This window comes from Podarcis erhardii (assembly GCF_964252035.2).
Source record: "Podarcis erhardii genome assembly, chromosome: 1".
In the NCBI taxonomy this organism is placed as follows: domain Eukaryota; kingdom Metazoa; phylum Chordata; class Lepidosauria; order Squamata; family Lacertidae; genus Podarcis; species Podarcis erhardii.
Window position 1 is genome coordinate 122,101,258 of NC_138497.1, and position 23,020 is coordinate 122,124,277.

The following is a 23,020-nucleotide window of genomic DNA, read 5'->3' on the forward strand; positions in this document are numbered from 1 at the left end:
TCTCTCTCTCTCTCTCTCCCCCACACACTGACTGACTGACTTGGTGCTGGAGCTGAATAAGTAGAAAGCAGAACACTGCTCCTCCTCTCTGGAGAATCAACAGACTCGTCAGGAGATTCTTGCATATGGGAGGGGTGAAATCTCCTCACGGCCATGCTGGTTAGATCTGGAGTCTAACAACACCGAGGAAGGGGAAGGCTGCATTGCTTCAAATTGTACTGAAGACTGAGTAGCTCAATTGGTTAGAGCAAGGTGCTGATAACACCAACGTTACAAATTCGATCCCTGTATTGGACAGCTGCATATTCCTGCAAATTCTGCAAATATTCCTGCAAATTCTGCAAATATTGGACAACTGCATTTTCCTGCACCACACGGGGTTGGATTAGATGACCCTACAACTCTACGGTTCTTTGATTCTATTATTCCTTGAGTCTTACAGACCTCTGGACAGCAGCCTCAGCTTTGTAAAATTCAGGTTTTCCTTAAGCTTATCAATTCCAAAGTCCATTAATCATTTGCCTTCAAAATTCATTCTGCCATCACCTGCATTTCATTTGTTTCCAAAGGTATGCCAAGTTTAATTAAAAGGAAAATGCCTTATCCTCACGTTGAGCTCTGGGAGTCAAGAGTTTGAAAAATGAGCATGAATTGAATTATCCCAGGCTCTGCTTATTTTTAAACAACGTACCGTGTTATCTCCCAAGCCCATGAGAATGATAGCCCTGTTCCCTCTCAAGGATGTCACACACGCCATGATCAAGAATAATTTCAAACTTAATTAAAAAGGAATAATTTATAATTAAACCAGCACTGATTAAACTTTCTGCACGTCACAAGAGGCTGGGGTAAATATCAATGTATGTAAATATTTAAGGCTGCCATCCCGTACACACTTACCAAGGAGTAAGCCCTACTGAGCTCAGTGGGACTTACTTCTGAGTAGAAGTGTAAAGGATTGCGCTGTAAATCACTGTTTGTTACCCTCACACTCTGGCACTACAAAGCTGCTGTCAATCTGGATTTTCTGATTGACACCATGCTCATGAGGTTTCACCTATGAGCAAAACACATCACTCTTTTTAAGCAGAATAGATGGCATAATGGATGCCAGACCAAAAATAAATAAATCTCCAGACATATAAGGAAACTAGCATTTTTGTCTCAGAAATGGTAATTTTCTGAAGTACCGTATTTTTCTGTGTATAAGACTAGCTTTTTTGACCCAAAAATGAGGTTCAAAATTTAGGCTTGTCTTATACACGGGTAGTGCTAAGGGGGGACGCACGAATGGTTTTTTGGCGTGAGCCCAAGATTGTAAGCAGCGATTGGCTGCTTGCTTGTTGGGGGGAATGCCAAAAATCACTCACCCTCCAGAACGGAGCCCACAACCGCTCGTGTGGCTTACAATTACCGCTTATAATCTCAGGCTCACACTTCATTCCAACGAGTGAGCGATTTTTGGCATCTCCCCGCCCCGCCCCCCCAACAATCAAGCGGCCAATCGCTGCTTGAGGTTGAATCCTGACAGACAGAAGTACTGTTTTGGGGGGACAGGAGGCGGGCAGGTGTGGAGGATTCCCTGATCCCGAATGGGGTAACTGTGCCCCTGAAGGACCAGGTGCGCAGCCTGGGAGTCATTTTGGACTCACAGCTGTCCATGGAGGCACAGGTCAAATCTGTATCCAGGGCAGCTGTTTACCAGCTCCATCTGGTACGTAGGCTGAGACCCTACCTGCCTGCGGACTGTCTCGCCAGAGTGGTGCATGCTCTGCTTATCTCCCGCTTGGACTACTGCAATGCGCTCTACGTGGGGCTACCTTTGAAGGTGACCCGGAAACTGCAATTAATTCAGAATGCGGCAGCTAGGCTGGTGACTGGGGGCGGCCGCCGAGACCACATAACACCGGTCTTGAAAGACCTACATTGGCTCCCAGTACGTTTCCGAGCACAATTCAAAGTGCTGGTGTTGACCTTTAAAGCCCTAAACGGCCTCGGTTCAGTATACCTGAAGGAGCGTCTCCACCCCCATCGTTCTGCCCGGATGCTGAGGTCCAGCGCCGAGGGCCTTCTGGTGGTTCCCTCATTGTGAGAAGCAAAGCTACAGGGAACCAGGCAGAGGGCCTTCTCAGTAGTGGCGCCCGCCCTGTGGAACGCCCTCCCATCAGATGTCAAAGCGATAAACAACTACTTGACATTCAGAAGACATCTTAAGGCAGCCCTGTTCAGGGAAGTTTTTAATGTGTGATATTTTAGTGTATTTTTGGTTTCTATGGAAGCCGCCCAGAGTGGCTGGGGAAGCCCAGCCAGATGGGCGGGGTATAAATAATAAATTATTATTATTATTATTATTATTATTATTATTATTATTATTAAAAACTCGGGCTTGCGTCGCAGAAACCACCTATCAGCTCCCCAATCGCCAGCAGCAGCAACCAATCAATTGGCAGGTTTTGAATAAACACCCACAAATTTATATGACAGATAAGGTAATGATATGTACAACTTTTAATATGCAGAGAATAATATGTGCAAACAAATCAGAGAGGGGAGCTGAGGGAAGTCTTTGGTGGGGGGGAGAGGGAGGGATGGGGGGAATAAAATGGGTAAAAAATGTAATTGGTTATTTTGATTGATAATTTGTTTTGTTGAAATTGTTTTTTTAAAAAAAAATCAAAGGAAAGTTCACCTAAGATAGCCCTGCGTTTCCACAGATCTCTGTATAGATTCTTGCCTCACGTATTACCTCAGGGGTGTTTTCCTCAACCATCAAATCTGACAAGTTGCCTAGGATTTCGTTTGTTTTACCTCAGTCAGCTGACATTTACGCAGAAATCTTGCCACAGAAATTGTAATTCTAAGGTACAACTAGGACTTACAAAAGAATTAAGCAGTGCCCACTGTCAAATCGCATATTATTTAGTTGACTGAGATAATTATGCAACATATAAAGTGTCTTTCTATAGGGTTGCCATATTTCAAAAAGTAAAAACCAAGATGCACCAAGAGCTGTTGAGCTTTCCTTAGACCAGGCATGTCCAAAGTCCGATTCAGGGGGCCTAATCCGGCCTGCCGGTTGATTTAATCCGTCCCCTGTGGCAGTATATGTAACTTTGGGGTAAAATCATAAAAAAAGCTCAACAACTTCAATCTTAAAAAAAGCTGAACAATTTCAATCCTAAAAAAGCCCAACTTTGGTCAGCCCTCACGCATGTTCACTTCATCAAATCTGGCCCTCTTTGAAAAAAGTTTGGACACCCCTCTTTTAGACAATCCCCAGATTGGTTGAGATTTCTTTCACAAAAAAGCCTAGAAAATGTGATTATTCAATTGACTTGCCTAAGATCCTGGACAAAGCGTCACATTTCTGAAATCTGCCCCCCCCCATCAATTCCGCCTTTGAAATCCTGGTAAAATCCAGACATATGGCAGCCCTACTTTATATGCAGAGATGTCACAAAGCATCCAGCACAAATATGTGAAGCCTGAGTCTTAGACTGCAAGTCACTTGGTTCAGGGCATATTGTTGGTCTCACTGTCGTAAGGCGCCTTGAGCACAATTTTTTTGTTGAAAGGCGGCATGCAAACAAAATGATGATGACAAAGACGATGCATACAAGTGTATAAAAATGCTTATGCATACTGTAGAATCATGATGCAGAAATATAGTAATGCTTTTATATATATTACACATAAAATATGCATATTTTGTGATAATTTTTCAGATAAAGTTAGTGAGTTGTTGTTTTTTAATGCACATAACTGGCCATTTGATGCAAGAGCCATCTGGTGCAAGCAAAGCTTGATCAAATTGGAAGCGCCAATTTAAAATGGATTCCTCCTCCACTCCTAGCTACCTTCACTTTGTGTGAGATTTGACTGAGGCAGCTTCCCAGCAGACAAAACTGAACCTTCAACTATTCTCCCACTTTCTCTTTAAATCGCACAGTCATTTATTTCAGTTAATAAAGCTGAAATAAAATTCTAAATGCATCAATATCCAAATAAATAAATTCCCTGATTTCCTATTTCAATATTTTACCTTTTGATTCCAGATGATTAAAAAAAAAAAAACCAGTCTTTGCCTGGAGAGCCAGTGGCATGAAAGATCAACACTATGGACTCAGCTACGTTAGTCAAAAAACAATGGTTCGAATTCGTTATGAACATGCAACACCAGATGGCGGCAGAGAGCAAAAGAAAAAATCTATGCAGTTTTTACATAGTATTTTTTCCCTTTTGTTATAACAATTTAATTTCTCACTTATTTATAGCGTTTCCCCCCTGTGTGTGGAGCCACCCTATGTCTCCATCCAAAGGCAAGATTAAACTGAAACCAACCGAAAATTCAAAACATTTCTACATTTATTGTGTCAGTTTGAAATCCTGAAGTTCAAACATCAGCCTGCACGCTGTCAGTATATGGAAACATCACCGCTGCAGACAGCCAGTTTGTTGACACCACATGATACCCTTATCTGTGGGAAAGAGGATTTTCCCAGGACGTTCACGGGCTGGATAAGTCTTTGTGAAGAGTGTAACTTAAAAGTGCGCATGTGCAGGAAGTTTGTCAGACTTGCTGGAAGAACTGACCTGAAAGGACGTGTTTTTCTCTAGTGCTCTAATGTCAGGAATAAACATCATGTAAATAGATTTCTGACTTATTTTCTTTCCCCTGCGGAAGCAGGAGGGGTTGTGCATTTTGCCCATGCTTGGGAAAATGTTGCCTATCAAAATCTCCCTCGTCTGTCTGGATATCAGCCAGAGGAGGTTACCGGTAAGCAAGCTCCGAGGACAGTGAGAGGGGCCAGACTCTATGGAGGGGGCTTGCAAACCAACACATGCTGCTACCCTGAGTTTCTCTTCTTATAGTGCCAAAGACAAACGTCACTTACTCTGCCGACTCCATCTGGCCCTGTAGATGGTTGACCGGGAGGCCCAGGGTCGCCAGGTTGTCCAGGTATACCAGGTTCCCCATCTATTCCTGGAGGACCACGTGCACCCTAAAAAGAAGAATAGTAAAAATCAGTACAGGTATTTGCAGAACATAAACAGACCAACAAAGCGAACCGTTTGTAAGCCAGTTCCAAATTAGACTCGGCACGCGCATGACGAATACAGAGAGCCCTTCTTGTTACTGAAGGTACCTAGGCAACGATAGTAGTATGGCCACAACTCCAGAAGTTTCAACCCTCACATGGAGTCTGTTGAAATATTCTAGAAGGCACTTGAAAATGGTCTTGAACAAGCCGCTAGGCAACAGAAAATTCCCCCAGCAACAGGTGCCTTTATTAGGTCATGTGATCAATTAAGGCTAGGTCAGTGTAAATGAGCATGTGAATAAGTCAGCATTAGGTCTCTGGCCGGATGGCTAAAAGAGGAAAAGCATTGTGTTGCTTTATTTGTTTTTTAGCTATTTATTAATGAACAGTGTAAAGTTTTGCAAATAATAAAGACTCCGAGAAACAGAACCAAATGGTGTTTATTCCTGCAGTGGGAATTTCACTAAAAGCTGCAATGCCGCTGCTGCTGTTGTAAAGAAGAAAAAGATGCAGAAAAGCTTTTCTGTAAAAAGAACTCTGCTGCAGAAAGAAATGAAAACCCACGGATAGATGCTCACACACCAACAGAGTCAACATCACTGCACCACAGCTTTCCCACCAGCCTTAAGATGGGAGCTATCACATTTGAAATTAAATTATTAGATAACTTCCATTCTCAGACAGATCCCATTCATTCCAGCAGAACCTGGCAAAACAATCTACATTTGGGCTGAATGTTTCCACCCACGGTTTCTTTTTAAAAGCCAGAAACATCAGACGGGTGATTATGACTTTGATACCATTTCCCCCCTTCTCCTAGAAAGATTCAGATCTAAGAACTAAGGGTGGCATCCAGTTCATTCTGTCTGCTGGTGGAAGGAATTTGTCAGTGGAAAGGGGGGTGGGAGACAATATTCACCAATTCCCACTCTCCTTTCCAGTCCTTTATAAAAGGTAAAGGTAAAGGGACCCCTGACCATTAGGTCCAGTCGTGGCCGACTCTGGGGTTGCGGCGCTCATCTCGCTTTATTGGCCGAGGGAGCCGGCGTACAGCTTCTGGGTCATGTGGCCAACATGACTAAGCCACTTCTGGTGAACCAGAGCAGTGCACGGAAACGCCGTTTACCTTCCTGCCGGAGTGGTACCTATTTATCTACTTGCACTTTGACGTGCTTTCGAACTGCTAGGTTGGCAGGAGCAGGGACTGAGCAACGGGAGCTCACCCCGTCGCAGGGATCTGAACCGCTGACCTTCTGATCGGCAAGTCCTAGGCTCTGTAGTTTATCCCACAGCACCACCAGCCCTTTATACCTCCCTCTAAATCTGCTTCATAGGGTTAAGGCACCCTCCAAAACAGATTTAGGGAGCTCTTTAGGGCTCAGCAAACAGCAATTCAGGTTTTCCCCAGATTGTCATTTACTCCACTCTTATCGTTTTTCACTCACACTGGTGCAAATTGAGAGGAACCTCTTGGGTTCCACGGCACACGGTCCAAGATTTATAGCAATATATTTCCGCATGATAGCTCCTTTTTCAGCACAAGGCATATAGCCAAACAGGCTGTTTGGATGACAGTGAGGCAGGGGAGAAATGAGGAAAACAGAAGAAATATTTCCTGGAGCTGTCTGGAATAAAATCTGTGGTGACTCATCTGATGTAAACTCATGCACTTCATAGCCTTGTTCATTTGTGAGAGGGCTCTGCCATTTTGACTTTGAATGGATGAGTCACTTAGTAGCTGAGTATGAGAGTTCAGGAGGAGAATAGATAAGTGCTGCCCAGCAGTATCTTCAATAGGAAGGGATGGCCTTTTGATTTGAACTACAAATGTGCTTCCTCTTCATGTTTTTCACCTCATCTTTCTCTCACCTGCAGAACAGGACCAAGTGTATTTTATGCTTGGGTTTTTTTAGAATAAAAAAACTAGGAATATAGAAATATTGCTGACAGGTGAGAAATTCTAACTCAAGAAGAAGGTAGGCTCCCACAGATGAAATGAAATGTCATATGGGGGCTTCTGAAGGTTCCAGTGTTCAGTGTTAAATATCGAGATTGAGAGGCCAGCCAAAATAACATCACCACAACAGAAATCTGAGGCATTCTGAAACTTGCAGTGGTCATACTGTGTACCATCTTTTGATTATAACAAAACAAAACTCAACATTGGTTTTCTAAATATTGTTATAGGTTGGGGGGCCCTAAATCCTAAAAATTAATAAATGGCAGGATTTTGATTATTTGAAATGAAGGGAGAAATACCAGCTTCAGAGCTAGCCTAAGCAAAAATGACCCAGCCAAGCAAGGGCCGTTAAGAAAAAATACAGAACCACTGAGGGCTATTGGCAATGCAAGAGAACTGTCTTCCTCCCTTGTCCTGAGGTGTGAAGAGAGACTGGGGATTTGGAAGGCTGCCAGGGTAACTGGGTATGGGGCAGGAAAAAAGAGCCTATAGAGCAAGGTGTGGTGGGAAGAAGAAGGGGGAGAGAAAAGATTAGGATCCATGTTGGGTAGGCTGGATGAAGGCTGGCTGGGAGAGATGCCTTGGACTCCAGGGCTGCACTGCTGTGGGGGAACAAGCCCTTCTTGAAACAACCAAGCTGTAAAATCTGGACTTACTCTCTACAGACTGAAGGTGTAATTAGGTGAATAAACCATATTTCTTAAAGCTACGACAGTCTCTGCCACGTCTCAATTCTCCAAAGGAACACAGACCCTGGGTGAGTGCCTGGAACCCCCAGGAATCTTGCTACTGCTCATCTGGTGTCTATCATCCTCCTCCCACCAGCCTCTAAGCATTCATTCAGAAAATCTGAAAAAAGCTTGCAGGTTCTCTGTGCAGAGTCTAGAACCCTGTGCAACCTATGGTGCTACGACCCTCTGATGCTCCAATAAATGGAGGTTGGTTCTAATCCGCTTCCCCTCCCCTCCACAGTTATTGTTGTGTGAAGAGGGCTTAGGTGTTGCCTCGCTGCAGCCAGCAAGTTTGGTGTGAGCATTCTCCAAGAAATGTCCCCTCTCTAAAGTATTTTTCAAGTGCAGGCTATCTGAACCATGGACTGCACTGTATTTGTATTTCCTTATGACTACAGGGGTGTTCACATGTTGCATTCAACGCGTACAGTTTGTCTACCTGTATGTACACAACAAATCAACAAGTGTACAGTCTTTCACACAAGCACTTGCACACGTGAAGAGACAACTTGTGCTTGCATTCAGTGGAACATGTGAACAAGCCTAAATTCCTTCCATTTCAGGACGATATCACGGGGGTATAAAGCTGAGCACCATACTAAGGGGTTAAGACTGATATCTACTCTCACCCTTAAAAAGAAGAAGTTTAAAATGAAGAATATTAGAATTCCACTGCACTGGTGGATCGCTGCCTCAAAAGAAAAGATTAGAGTTTTAAAAAATAAGCATTAGCTAGAGGCTAACCCTGCAGCTTCTTATTTCAACTTGTCCCAAAATGCAGTGCATATTGCAATGGCGTAGTTGCCTAAGGAGAACCACGAGATGGCACCATAACACACTATTATTCTTGCATGGCTTCCTCATTAACTCAATGGCTAAAATAGATTTGGGAAACATGACAACATAATGAAGTGCTTGCAGCCAAGGAACTGGATGGCTTGTTCAAATCAATATGTGAAATTCAACCCAGAGAGACTGAGACAGTCAGTGGAGTCTTTTGGCCCTCCTTGCTCCCTTAACATCGCCAACTCATAATGGTGCAACCCACAAGTGGCCAAAGGAATTCCCTTTCTCTGTAACTCTTAAAGGTACACTAGCCTTGCCAAGGTCTAGACTAGGAATGGGGAAACTTTGGTCCAGTACAGACCTTTCTGTATTGCAACCCCCATCATACCTGGCCATGTTTGCTTGGTCTGATGGGAGTTGGAGTTCAGCAGCAGTTGGAGGGCCATAGGCTCCTCACCCCAGTCTAGACAGTAGGTTTTAGCAATCCTATATCCCTTTGTTTCCTGGCCCACAGTTACCAGTCTTCCAAGACATCATTGCCTGCTTCCTTCCAGCCCATACAACATGTTCCCTCCAGGTCGTAGGTCCTATGTGCTTGTGCCTCCTTCTTGCATTTCTCCTTGGCTCTGATATTTCATCTCCACATCTCTACCACCCATTGTTTCCTTGGGACTCATCTTTTCAGCCACTGCTTCTTTCCCCAGCTTTCTTTTTTAGTCATCCCGCCGATTAGTCATCTTCCCTAGCATTCCTGTCTCTCTAAACCCCCACCACCACCACAGCACCATCATGACCTTAAAGCTCTGCAAGGTTTTTCCAGAGGCCTGTCTCTCATTAACTCTTTCCCTGTCTTCTCTGCTCTTTTCATCAAGCCTCCTCCTGCTCCTCTTTCCTCAGGTTCCTATACTCCCAGTTCATTGTTTATTCTGTACCTCTCCTTCAGACAGCTTGCCTCCGAACTCAGTGCCCTTTATCTTTCCTATCTGCTGTGTCCTCATCCCAGTAATCAGCCCATCCCACAAAGCTGCGCCTGTCTGAAGCAGGAGTCGTCAATATGGGGCCCTGTTGTTGGACTACAACTCCCAACAGCCCAGCCAGGCATAGAATTATAGACTCCTCCCCACAGCTGTACCTGAGTGGGCTTGAACCGCCAACCTTCTGGTTATCAGCCAGATGCACTGACCCATTCTGCCACTGGATTATTGGGAACTTTAGTTCAACAACATCTAGAGGGCACCTTATTGGTTAGCACCCCCGATCTAAAGGATCTGTAAAGTAAAGGTAAAGGGACCCCTGACCATTAAGTCCAGTCGTGGCCGACTCTGGGGTTGTGGCGCTCATCTTGCTTTATTGGCTGAGGGAGCCGGGGTATAGCTTCCGGGCCATGTGGCCAGCATGACTAAACCACTTCTGGCTAACCAAAGCAATGCACGGAAACGCCGTTTACCTTCCCGCCAGAGCGGTACCTATTTATCTACTTGCACTTTGATGTGCTTTTGAACTGCTAGGTGGGCAGGAGCAGGGACCAAGCAATGGGAGCTCACCCTGTTGCGGGGATTCAAACCGCCAACCTTCTGATCGGCAAGTCCTAGGCTCTGTGGTTTAACCCACAGTGCCACCCGCGTCCCTACAAAGGATCTGAGACAGGTTTAAAACCCTAGCCAACTTCAGTTGTGACACAGCCGTGTTCCCCATCTCTTACAGAAGTTGGACTGCAAACATTCCATACCATCACTTGGCCAATTTGTGCCAGACCCTTGCTTGACGTGATCATGAAGCAATGCAGAAATACACATTTTCTACTTCAAAATGCAGCTCTGCAATGAAACAAGACACTAAAGGGATATTTGGCACCATGTTGTAGAAAAAGCAGATTATTTGCTTTCATCTAGCCTTTTGTTCAAGTTCCCTAGGCACTTTAGCAGTAATTGATTGATCAAAGGATGGTTTCTTGACCATCACTGGGGATGTTGACTCATCCTTCTCTACTTGACTCATCCTTCTCTGTTTTGGTCTAGCTATGCAATGCATTTATATTTGCAAATAAATTTGCAAACAAACCAAGCATTACAAGATACTGTATGTATCCAGTAATCTTTCCTTCCAACAGGAGGTCAATCCGGGGTACCACACCTGCTGCAAGTGTGAAGAACATAATATATTAAATAAGGTTCTTGAAAGCATATGTTAACAACTTACAGGTCTTCCTTTTGGTCCTCTGTCTCCTCTTGGTCCTTGAGATCCCGGAGGCCCCTAGACCAACAATTAGAACTGTTAGGGACATATGCATACATTTTGAAATAGCATAATGAGCACAGCACAGTTTGGAAGTTAAGTAATTATCTGTTTCATGAAACGTGGATTCATTGTCTTGTTAATGTTGAAGCTGCTCTCGTTTGGCTCCATGCATCTGGGTCCTCTGTGACTGACTGCATTGCCACAGTAGTTTTCAAACTGTGTTCCATGGAGCCTTGTAAGCTTCTCAGGAGTTGGTCAGTGAGAAGTTTCCTGAACAGCAGCCCACCTGGCATTACTAAACTTCTGCAGCAATATGAAGACACAGAGGAATGTTGGGTGTGTTCTCCAGGTCTTGTTCTCAGTTCAGGCAGGACAGCAGTGAATCCCAACAAGGCTGATCGCATGAACTGATGGTAGGTCATAAATCTGCTCCAGAATCTTCAGGCTAGAGTTCTGTGGCAGATGCACAGCAGTTCCTCAGCAAAGGAGCCAACATGGAATGTCCTCTCTGAAGGCAGATGCCTGGAAGCCACTGCCATAAACTATGGCCCATATTCCCCTAAAAAGTTCACTATTGAGGGTTAAAGGAAAAAAGACATGAAGAATTGCCCAGAGACCTCTGGTTAAACATCAGAGGCATACTCTCCAACATCTCACAGAGGAAAATCAGGGCACATGAGAAAATCACGAGACTCAGAGGAGATCATGGCCCCCCAAAATGTGCATCTTTCAGGGCTGTGCTCTTACGGGAGCCCAAATGAGACAACCCAAGATCCAACTGCTTCTGCAATTCTGGAATGTCCTGCTTACAGTGGGACAGTTGACAGGTATGCAGATGGGGACAAGAAGTCAGCAACCTAAAATGAACTTTACTAAGTTGTGGAACCTGTGTATAAGAAGACCCCTGCTGGATCAGGCCAATGGCCCATCTGGTCCAGCATTGTGTTCTCACAGTGGCAAACCAGATGGCTATGTAAAAACACAAGCAAGCCAACCATTCTGAGCTGCCTGGCAATGTTATTTTTGTCTGCCTACTGAAATATATTTTTCTCCTAACCCTGGATCTGAGATCTTTCACTTCCACTCATGGTGAGACCAAATGTTACATTTCCAATGAGTGCAATGAAACTCAGGTGGCAGCTGATGTTAGAGAAAGGCTACTTTGCAGGGGCAGAGTTGCAGGATTTGGAGCACAGAAGCATCAGGCAAGGAGAGATGGCTTAACTCTCCCGCCCCCCTCCATCCTGCAACCCTACTACTGCAATCCCTTGTCCCTACTCCATGTTTGCAAATGCAAACACTCACACACGTCACTTGGGACCATCTAAGTACAGGGAAGCATGGGGGGACTTCTTTTCCTAAGTATTATATGTGAAGTCTAAAGTGCAGGAAGAGCAAATGGGAAATGAAAACCGATTGGGAAATCTATATGAAAGACCTCATGCACAGCAACCACTAACAATTGTATAAATAAGAACTATAGCATGGCTATTCAGCATGCCCTAGAAGGCAGATGCAATAACCAACTCTGAAAGGAAGAGATCAGAACAGCTGCCAAAGATAAGAAGAAAGTGCACACTGGGAGAATATTCCACATTCTTTAAAGAATACTAGAGTTAGTGATTACTTACAGCTGGTCCGGGCCGGCCTCGAATACCTGTAACCTAAAGACAGAGAACAAGTTTAATAACAGATCACAACTTAGTAAAGTGTAGCATGTATTTTCTGGTAATAATTTGCAGCATGATTGTCAGCAATAATTCTCTCTCTTTGTCTGACAGACTCCATTAACATTTCCACAGATTTTCTGCAGAAGGAGTAAGAGCCGGAAATGAAAAACCAAACACTGTAAGTACGTTAAAAAGCTATCTGGCGGCTATGTATTTTCACTTCCCACACAGACACACATCTCTTGGTGCTTGGCCTTGTTAGGGACATTGTTGGCCACTGGGGCTAGGCAGGAAATTTTCCATTTGACATATTGGCCCTGGCCCTGTGGTTTTCGCCTTCCTCATAGCAATCATCACAACTTTGTGAGGCTTCGTCTTGGATGGAGGAGAGGTTGTAGCCTCTGCCTGCCCCTCCATGGGAAAGGGGATTCCATTAAAGGGATCAGTGAGGAGCTGCTTCTGTCCGGTCACCCAGGCAGGGGCAAAGGACATAGCACTCCTCAAATGGGGACCCCAGTGGGGGGACCCCTATTTGATGCAGGTCATAGCCCCTGCCCCCCAAGGTTGGGTTAACCCTAGAATACACTCCCAGCAGATGGGCTGGATTTAAAATGGTATACCCAATGCCTAAGCCCAAACGTTCACATCTGCAATAAATAAAGTTGTGGTCTATTTCACCCATTCTTCACTTATATACCATATTTTTCGCTCTATAGGATGCACTTTTTCCCCTTCAAAAATGAAGGGGAAATGTGTGTGCGTCCTATGGAGCGAAGAAGCCATAGCCCCGCGACCCTCTCCCGGCTGGAGAGGTGACGCGCGGCTATGGCAGCAGCCTCTTCACTGCGCGCCTTTCCTCTGCTCCCCACCTGCTCTTTGGGGCTGGTGGTGGGCTTCCCCTCGCCAGCCCCAAAGAGCAGGTTGAAAGGAACCTGGAGAGCGAGAAGGGTTGGTGCACACCGACCCCTCTCGCTCTCCAGGCTTCCGAGGTAGCCGCCTTGTTTTAGAGGGGGAAAACAAGAGAGGGAAAATTCTCCCCCTCTCTGCGCAGCGCCTCCTGCCACTTCGCTGAAGGGGCGCTGGGCAGAGAGGGGGAGAATTTTTTTTCCTTATTCTCCCCCCTCTAAAACAAGGTGCGTCCTATTGTCCGGTGCGTCCTATCGTGCGAAAAATACGGTATACATTGTCCTGTCTGGTTATTTTACAGTCATGTTACGTTTGCTTCATGTTACGTTTTTTCAGGTTGCGTCCCACGGCGACCCGGAAGTACCAGAAAGGGTTACTTCCGGGTTTTACCACATGCGCACAAGCGCCAAACCGCACTGCGCACCTGCGCAGATACGGCGCTTCAGGTTGCGGGCTTTTCATGTTGCGAATGGGCCTCCGAAACCTATCTCGTTCGCAACCAGAGGTACCACTGTACTATATTTTACTATATCAGAGGCAAAGAGGTCACGAGGCCTTGACACACAAGTTACTGATTACTTTATACCATTATTTGACAACTGTCATTGTTTTATTGCAACCTATCTTTGGGCAGGGGCTGGGGGAATCTAAGGACCAAAAGATGGAACATAAATGCCTCTGATAAATAAGTTGTTTTACATACTATGCCCCGTAAAGAGTCATGTCAGTGAAAATTAAAATGGAAACCATAAACAAAGGAACCCAGCAACAACTTACCACGGGCACAATTCCAGGCTCTCCTTTTTGACCCTGCAAGGTTGGAAACAAACATTATTTCTGACAGCACGATAATAAGGAAGATTGTGTGGAGGAAATGCTTTTCAACGTTCCACATAACACACATGATGATATTATACAGGGGGGGGGGGGTCCCAAATTATTAGAAAAGCTGGAAATCTCTTTTAGCATTAAAGGCTAAATCAGTGCAGTTACCTAAAGCCTGGTCATGGATATGGGTGAAAGAAGCTTTGCTGTGTGTGTGTGTGTGTGTGTGTGCGCGCGCATTCTGGTTCTTGTATTTTCTCCCCTTCAAAATGAATCTATCTGTGCACCACAAAGAGTACATTGTCTGGGGGCAGGGGCAGGGAGAGATCTCCTTTTACATGAACATAGTTCCAGCTGTCATGACTTAAGATGGTGATGAGAAACCTGTGGCCCCTTCAGATGTTGTCAGACGCCATCTCCTATCAGCCCCGGGCAACATATCGTACGGTCAGGGATGGTGGGAGTCAGAGTCAATCAAAAACTATAGGTTTCCCACATTTGACTCAGGACCTGGGTACCTGGAGGACCTCTCTTTCCTGCATGTATCTACCCATACCTTGAGATCTTCATCAGAGTCTCATGTTCCCCATCTCTAAAATCGGGTGGGTAATGAGCAGTGAGAAGCTTTATTTTCAGTGCTCTGCCCAAAGATGTACTCTTGTATTCTTCCAGCACAAGTTGAAGACTTTTTAATGTTCTCAGGCCTTTTTTAAAATATCAGTTGAATGCGGTTTTTATTCTGCTCTGTGGTGCTTGTTCTATACTAGGAATGTCTAACTTCTAAGAGACTGTGATCTACTCCCACTAAAAAAAATAAATGGCAGTGATCTACCCACTGGATTAACCAAAGGTGTTGAGCTTTGAGCTCCTGGTATGCCCAGCGGAGGACCTTAAGGTCCACAAATGACAACACTTTGGAGGTCCCAAGTCACAAGGTGGTTAGATTGGTATCAACTAGGGCCAGCGCTTTTTCAGTACTGGTCCCAACTTGGTGGAACGCTCTGTCACAAGAGACTAGGGCCCTGCAGGACTTGACATCTTTCCACAGGGCCTGCAAGACAGAGCTGTTCCGCCTGGCCTTTGGTCTGGACTCAGTCTGACCCTTATGTTTTCCCTCCCCTTACAGTTTTGATCTATGGGCTACTTTTAAAATGAGGCTGCATTTCAAATTGTATTCTAACCTGTATTTTAAATTGGTTTTTCCCCCCTATTATGTTTTTATTCTAATTTCACTGGTGTTAGTTGCCCGGAGCCCGGCTCTGGCCAGGGAGCGCGGGGTATAAATAAAATTATTATTATTATTATTATTATTATTATTATTATTATTATTATTATTACCGATTAACCAGGATAACACGATTGACAAGGCTCAACCAGGGACGCCCCACAATCGACCGGTAGATCACGATCAACCTGTTGGACATCCCTGTTCTATACTACCTGTTCTGCTTTTTATTATATTGTTATGATAGGTCATTCCATCATCTAAACTGCTTTCTTTGTACTTGCCTTCAGAATATTTACTCAAGGAAGGGGTATACAGATCCTTCTGCTCGTGTGCTATGACTTCCTGCTGTGTTTAAAATCCAACAGACCTCCCACTATGACTTCAATAGTTGCAGCTTATTTGTACCAGCACCAGAAAGTCTGTATCTATCACTTTCTAAGGAATCTCTATCATCTACGTAAATCCTGAAAGATCTCAATGGTTTTCCTGTGTTTGCTCTTGCATATTACCGTGGTACTTCAGTTTACGAACGTAATCCCTTCCAGAAGACCATTCGAGTTCTGAAACATTCAAAAACCGAAAACTCAATACAGTGGTGCCCCGCAAGACGAATGCCTCGCAAGACGGAAAACTCGCTAGACGAAAGAGTTTTCCGTTTTGGAGGTGCTTCGCAAAACAAATTTCCTATGGGCTTGCTTCACAAGACGAAAATGTCTTGCGAGTTCCTGTGGGGTTTTTTTCCTCCCCCCCCCCTTTTTCTAAGCCGCTAAGCCGCTTATCCGATAAGCCGATAAGCCGCTAAAAGCCGCTAAACCGCTAATAGCGCTAAGCCGCTAAGCCGTCAATGGGCTTGCTTCGCAAGATGAAAAAACCGCTAGACGAAGAGAATCGCGGAACAGATTCTTTTCATCTTGCGAGGCACCACTGTAGCTGATAGCTAGGCGTCGGGATCTTGTGCTCATGCCGCGTGGCATGTTCGACTTCCGAGGCGCATTCGAAAACCAAAGCATTTACTTCCGGGTTTACGGCGTTCGAAAACCGAAATGTTCATCAGTGGAGACGTTCAAAAACCGAGGTACCATTGTAATTAATTTGTGAGAGATATGTTATTTAAGGTTCCTTGAAGTTTTTTCAAATTACCATCAAAGCACTTGGGGTGGCATTTTATGTAATGGGTTAGTAAAGGGTAAAGGGGACCCCTGACCATTTGGTCCAGCCATGACTGACTCTGGGGTTGCAGCACTCATCTCGCTTTATTGGCCTAGGGAGCCGGCGTACAGCTTCCGGGTCATGTGGCCAGCATGACTAAGCCGCTTCTAGCGAACCAGAGCAGTGCACGGAAATGGCATTTACCTTCCTGCCAGAGCGGTACCTATTTATCTACTTGCACTTTGAGGTGCTTTCGAACTGCTAGGTTGGCAGGAGCAGGGACTGAGCAACGGGAGCTCACCCCATTGCGGGGATTCAAACCGCCGACCTTCTGATCGGCAAGTCCTAGTCTCTGTGGTTTAACCCACAGTGCCACCCACATCCCTATAATGGATTAGTAAGGTAAAGGGACCCCTGAACATTAGGTACAGTCGTGACCGACTCTGGGGTTGCGGCGCTCATCTCGCTTTATTGGCCGAGGGAGCTGGCGTACAGCTTCCGGGTCATGTGGCCAGCATGACTAAGCCGCTTCTGGCGAACCAGAGCAACACACAGAAATGGCATTTACCTTCCCACCAGAGTGGTACCTATTTATCTACTTGCACGTTGACGTGCTTTCGAACTTGGCAGGAGCAGGGACCAAGCAACGGGAGCTCACCCCGTCACGGGGATTTGAACCACCAACCTTCTGATCGGCAAGTCCTAGGCTCTGTGGTTTAACCCACAGCGCCACCCGCATCCCAATGGGTTAGTAGAGGGAGGCAAATAAAAGTGAGAATGCTTACCTTCCGTCCTCTACCTGGAAGAAAAGGAAAGAAGAGAAGAGAAATTAGCTCAGGTGGGTTCCCAGCATGTGTATGGACAATGATTTCCATGCCTGATGTTATGAGCTATATTCAGGCATTCAGAATGTGACTTTACTAAACATGCACAGAGAGGCGAATATACAGGTACGCTTTATCTCCACTTTTCATCCATTTCTGTCTTCTGTGTAGTCATAGAGGCTTTTGCACAATTCAGAACCCTGGAAAAATCAGAATTCCAACATGCACAAGGCAGCTTCCTCCATGCTGCTAACAGTGATGGGAGTTGCCAGCATGTTCATGGGTTAAAAGATTGGTTGGCTGAATCAAACAGGAGACAAAAAGGCAAGCGTCTTAAGAAGTAGAGGCCTGAGGGGAGAAAGTTGGGAAGAAACACAGGCCTGAGAGGGAAACGCATGAATTTCGTTACATGGATTACGGAATAGGAGCAGCCATGGAGAAAGAAGGAAAGACTCAGGCAAGGGCCTGAGAAAGGTCTGTGTTGCTACCAAGAAAGGAGAGAACAAAGGAGCCAAGATGCAAGGAGGAAAAGTGGAAACGCAGGAGAGGAGGAATGTCACATGCAGAACTCCCCAGTCATTCTTTGGTGCACAGGTTGCTAATTTTGACAGTTGCATAAATGTGTGATTTATTGAGTGAAGCTGGAAAATTGCTTAAGCCATCCTGCGGGAAGATACTTCCTATTTCAGGAATGCAGAATTTTATTTTGCTTGTATCACAGATGAAGCAATTTTGCATTTCCTGTAAATAAAACTCTTCTCTGCAAACCTTCCCTCAGACCACAATCCTATGTATGTTTAATCAATAGCCCCATTGTGCTCAAAGATACTTACTTCCAAGTAAGTGTTTATAGGATTACAGACTGAATCTGCTATGTGCTGGTCTTTGGCAGCTTCATTTAATGTTCATATTTTGTCTTTAAACCTAGCTGGTTGTTACATGCAATCAAAAGTTGGCCAGCAAGCACAAATAATCCAATAAATGTTTTCTAAATACTGCCTCCCCTCATCATTTTTATCGAATTTTGCAAGAGCTACAGCTGGCTGGAAACCTATTTAGCACCAGGCACTTCTAACATGCATACTAATTATAAGCAAATGGCCAGATGTGAAGTCAAACCATAATATAATTCTTAGGCAGGTGTTGACAAATGTATTTAAAAGCATTCAGGCAGTCTACAGCTTTGGCATCGTCTTCTTTCCGCTTGTGTGGCTGAAATTTGCAGCCTTTGGCCTGAAACCTGCGAAATGCACCCATCTGCTTATTAAAGCATGCCATATCTTGTCTTATTGCTTCATCATCTAACAACCAGATGTACAGCTCTTGTTCATACTCCAAGTCATCAAAAGTAATCCAAATGGCAAATAGTAAAGGTAAAGGGTCCAGTCGTGACCGACTCTGGGGTTGCAGCGCTCATCTCGCTTTATTGGCCGAGGGAGCTGGCGTACAGCTTCCGGGTCATGTGGCCAGCATGACTAAGCCGCTTCTGGCGAACCAGAGCAGCGCAAGGAAACGCCGTTTACCTTCCCGCCGGAGCGGTACCTATTTATCTACTTGCACTTTGACGTGCTTTTGAACTGCTAGGTTGGCTGGAGCTGGGACCAAGCAACGGGAGCTAACCCCGTCGTGGGGATTCGAACCGCTGACCTTCTGATTGGCAAGTCCTAGGCTCTGTGGTTTAACCCACAGCGCCACCCACACATTTTTGAAGTCTCCATGCTCCTCAGTAGAATTACCATATTTTTCCGTAGACAAGACTAGGGTTTTTTTTACCAAAAAAAAAAAAGGTTTAAAAATGGGGCTTGTCTTATACACAGGTAGTGCTGAGGGGTGTTTTCTTAATTTGGAGTCCCCAAAAATAGGGGGCCTCTTATACATGGGGGCGTCTTATACATGGGGGCGTCTTATACAGCAGTACTCAGCACACGTGTCAGGCATGCTTGAGCACAATCTGCTTTGCTTCCAGTATAAAGGAAGATAAGAAATTCAAAGATTTCCTTCTGCTGCAGGTCCTTCCCTTAACAATTAGTGAAATATCCAGTTTATGTTCCTCGGGGCATACAAAGGAAATGAACTATAACACCAGTTCAACAAACTTTTCCTGTTTAAAAAAACCCCCACAAATTGTATGGTTTGAATTTTGTAAGAAAGTGCTGTATTTGCGTGAATCTGTGCCGTTGAATCTAATGCACACCTCAATTTTCAAAACCTTGAAACCGAAATTTGCTGGCACCATCAAATCAAATGCGCACCCTAATTTCCGCAACGTAATTTGGCCAAAAAAGGTGTGCATTACATTCAAGTAAATACAGTAGCATTGGTTTAGTCCAGGGGTGCCCAAATATTTTGCAAACAGGGCCAGATTTGATGAAGCTAACATGCGTGAGGGCCGACCAAAGTTGTTGAGTTTTTAAGGATTAAAGTTGTTGAGCTTTTTTTGCAATTTGACCGGGAGGTTGTTGAACTTTTTTTTAGGATTTAACTGGAAATATAGACATATACTGCTACAGGGGCCGGATTACGTCGACCGGTGGGCCAAGTTTGGCCCCCGGAACAGACTTTGGGCATGCCTGGTTTAGTCTAACTCATCTGTTCTTCACAGTTTTGTTTTTCTTGCCTGAAAATATATATAGTGCATCACAGCTCTCCAGTCCAGCCAGGATTATGCCTATTGCAAACCATCACATGCTCAGTAGGGGGACCCCAACAGCAGATGCCATGTCGGGGCACCACTGCACATCTGACCTCCCAACAGTTGAGTCACTGTTGCTTACTGGGAGAGAGAGGAGAGGTTTGCATGGTGCAAACACGCCAGCGGAAATACCAGTTTGATTCCGCCAGTGCTCCCAGCCACCTCTCTTCTTCCCTCTCTGAAGAAGCAACGGCAACTCACCTGTTCGGGGGGGGGGAGGTGCAATCCCCTACTGCTACCTCCCCACAAAATTGCCGCCATTTCAACCAATAATCTGGCGAGCGTGGCATCCCCACTAGAACTTTTACACCGCAGAGGCACTGCTTCTCTGTAATTGGTTGGAAACAGAATTAGAACGACATGCCATGTCATCCAAACGATGCCTTCCCTCCACGACTGAGGCCCTTTTATAAAGTTTATCCAGGAGTAAACTTCATTCGGAAAGAAGTCCTTTCAATGTTAATTAAACACTTCCTGATTGCAGGGCCTGACCTGACTGTTGTTTCTTGCTGGCCACAGCTGAAGGATTGGTAATGAATAGCCTCTTAATTATCCTTGAATAGCCTTTCTTAATATCCCGTTGTCAGTTTCCCTTTCTATGGGAAGTTGTAGGGGGAGGTAAGACTTTAATTACTGGTTTCATTTTCCTGCCAGATTGCACCATTTTGCTATACAAAATTAAAAGGAAAGAATGAGACTACAATGATGTGACAACAATATCATGCAGATTCTCTGTAAAGAATGAACTGCACAGCAGGGCAGCAATTGGGGGGGGGGAGTAAGTTACCATGGAAACAATCTAGGATGGTGTAAACAGTGGTCCAGTTGCCAGAGGAAGATAGGGAAGTTAGGAACTGAAGCTATATGTGGCTGGGAATATAGCCTAAAACTTCAAGCATGGACCACATGAGCTATCATTGAGTCTTTGGTGGATGGTCCCTATTTTCCAGGGACAGTCCCATATTTACAAGAGCTGTCCCATTTTTTATTTTTTTTTAATTCTGGAAGGTCCTGCTTTTCCTTGGGACGTCCCTATTTTCACCAGAGAAACATTGGAGGGTATGGAGTTATGTGACCCCCCCAAGCCAAAGAGATAAGTAACTATACAACATTTAGAAGACATCTGAAGGCAGCCCTGTATAATTATTATTATTATTATTATTATTATTATTATTATTATTATTATTTCTACACACACACCCAAATCTGGCTGGGTTTCCCCAGCCACTCTGGGCGACTTCCAACAAAAGATTTAAAATACGTTAAAACAACAGTCCTTAAAAACTTCCCTAAACAGGGCTGCCTTCAGATGTCTTCTAAATTTCAGACAGTTGCTTATTTCCTTGACATCTGACAGGAGGGCGTTCCACAGGGCGGGCACCACTACCGAGAAGGCCCTCTGCCTGGTTCCCTGTAACCTCACTTCTCGAAGCAGAGGGAACCGCCAGAAGGCCCTCGGAGCTGGACCTCAGTGTCCGGGTTGAACGATGGGGGTGGAGACGCTCCTTCAGCCATACTGGACTAGTTTTATTATGTTTTTATATATGTTGGAAGCTGTCCAGAGTTGCTGGGGCAACCCAGTCAGATGGGTCAGGTATATGAAATAGGACATCCCCGATTTCATCGGAGAAATGTTGGAGGGTATGCTATTGGAGGCAGTGCTGCCCACCTGGACTGGTTTTTAGTAAGAAGGCAGGTGGGGTGGTGGGCTAGCTGAAGACAGACTGAGATTGATGGAGTCGTGCCTCACTCACTTTAATGGGCCAGCCTCTACTGCACCAAACTGCGTCCCACCACCACCACCACCATATTCACACATGGTGCATAGTAATATCTCCGCCTAAGTCTGTTTGGGGACATGGGTGGTGCTGTGGGTTAAACCACAGAGCCTAGGACTTGCCGATCAGAAGGTCGGCAGTTCGAATCCCCACGATGGGGTGAGCTCCTGTTGCTCAGTCCCTGCTCCTGCCAACCTAGCAGTTCAAAAGCACGTCAAAGTGCAAGTAGATAAATAAGTACCGCTCTGGTGGGAAGGTAAATGGCGTTTCCGTGCGCTGCTCTGGTTCGTCACATGACCCGGAAGCTGTACTCCGGCTCCCTCGGCTAATAAAGCAAGATGAGTGCCGCAACCTCAGAGTTGGCCACGACTGGACCTAATGGTCAGGGGTCCCTTTACCTTTAAGTCTGCTTGAGCCATTTTATCTTTGTGAATTCCTTGAGCCTAACCTGTTCTGAACCACACATCTTAGACTAATGTGTGGGTCAGAACTGAATTATCCCCCTGGTTTTTGCGCTTTCCATATGTCCCGGAAACAGGGCTGGCCCAAGACATGTTGATACCTGAGGTGGAGCCCAAAATGGCTTCCTCCTCCCCCCACCCCACCAGGGAAGAAGGGATGAGGCAAAATCTACATCAGGAACAAGGGGGGAGAGAAAGATCTCCATCAGGGTCTGCTGCCTCTAGTGTACCCTACCAGCCTGGCCTCATGCGTGGACCAGCCCTGCCTGACACTATTTTCAACTCTGCATGTGTTAAAATGTATATTTTGAGGAAAAAACACTTTTAGAAATGGGTATTCTGAGAGAAAATACGTTTTAAAATATGCAAAAATTAGATCGGTAGTTGGGTTCCTATTGAGGGTACTTGGCAAGCCGACAGGAGAGCGACGAGGGACCAAGGATTGAAGTGGTTATTCTGTGATATTATGGCAGTGGACAAAGCTGTATGGTAACTTTTGAATATATGTGTTTTAATATAATAATAATCAGTGCTTTTTTGGGGGGGGTGCAGCGGTACGCATACTCTTAAACATTTTGTGAATCTTTGTACTTTTGTCCATTTACAGTGGTACCTCCGGTTATGAATGTAACCCATTCCGGAGATCCGTTTGTAACTGTAAACTGTTCTTAACCTGAGGTTGATTTTGCTAATGGCGTCTCTGGCGTGCGATTTCTGCTAGCATCCTGGG

General features: G+C 45.1%; 1 protein-coding gene across 1 annotated transcript in view; it reads right to left on the reverse strand.

Moving 5' to 3' along the window:
• The window catches only part of COL5A2 (collagen type V alpha 2 chain), a 187,401-nt gene that overhangs the window by 78,921 nt on the left and 85,460 nt on the right, over window positions 1–23,020 (reverse strand). Inside the window, exons 3-7 of the mRNA XM_081855923.1 lie at window positions 17,321–17,334; window positions 14,111–14,143; window positions 12,389–12,421; window positions 10,719–10,772; window positions 4,896–5,003 (exon numbers count right to left, since the gene is read on the reverse strand). Of these exons, the coding sequence (XP_081712049.1) occupies window positions 4,896–5,003; window positions 10,719–10,772; window positions 12,389–12,421; window positions 14,111–14,143; window positions 17,321–17,334 (242 nt within the window). The remainder of the gene's footprint in view (window positions 1–4,895; window positions 5,004–10,718; window positions 10,773–12,388; window positions 12,422–14,110; window positions 14,144–17,320; window positions 17,335–23,020) is intronic.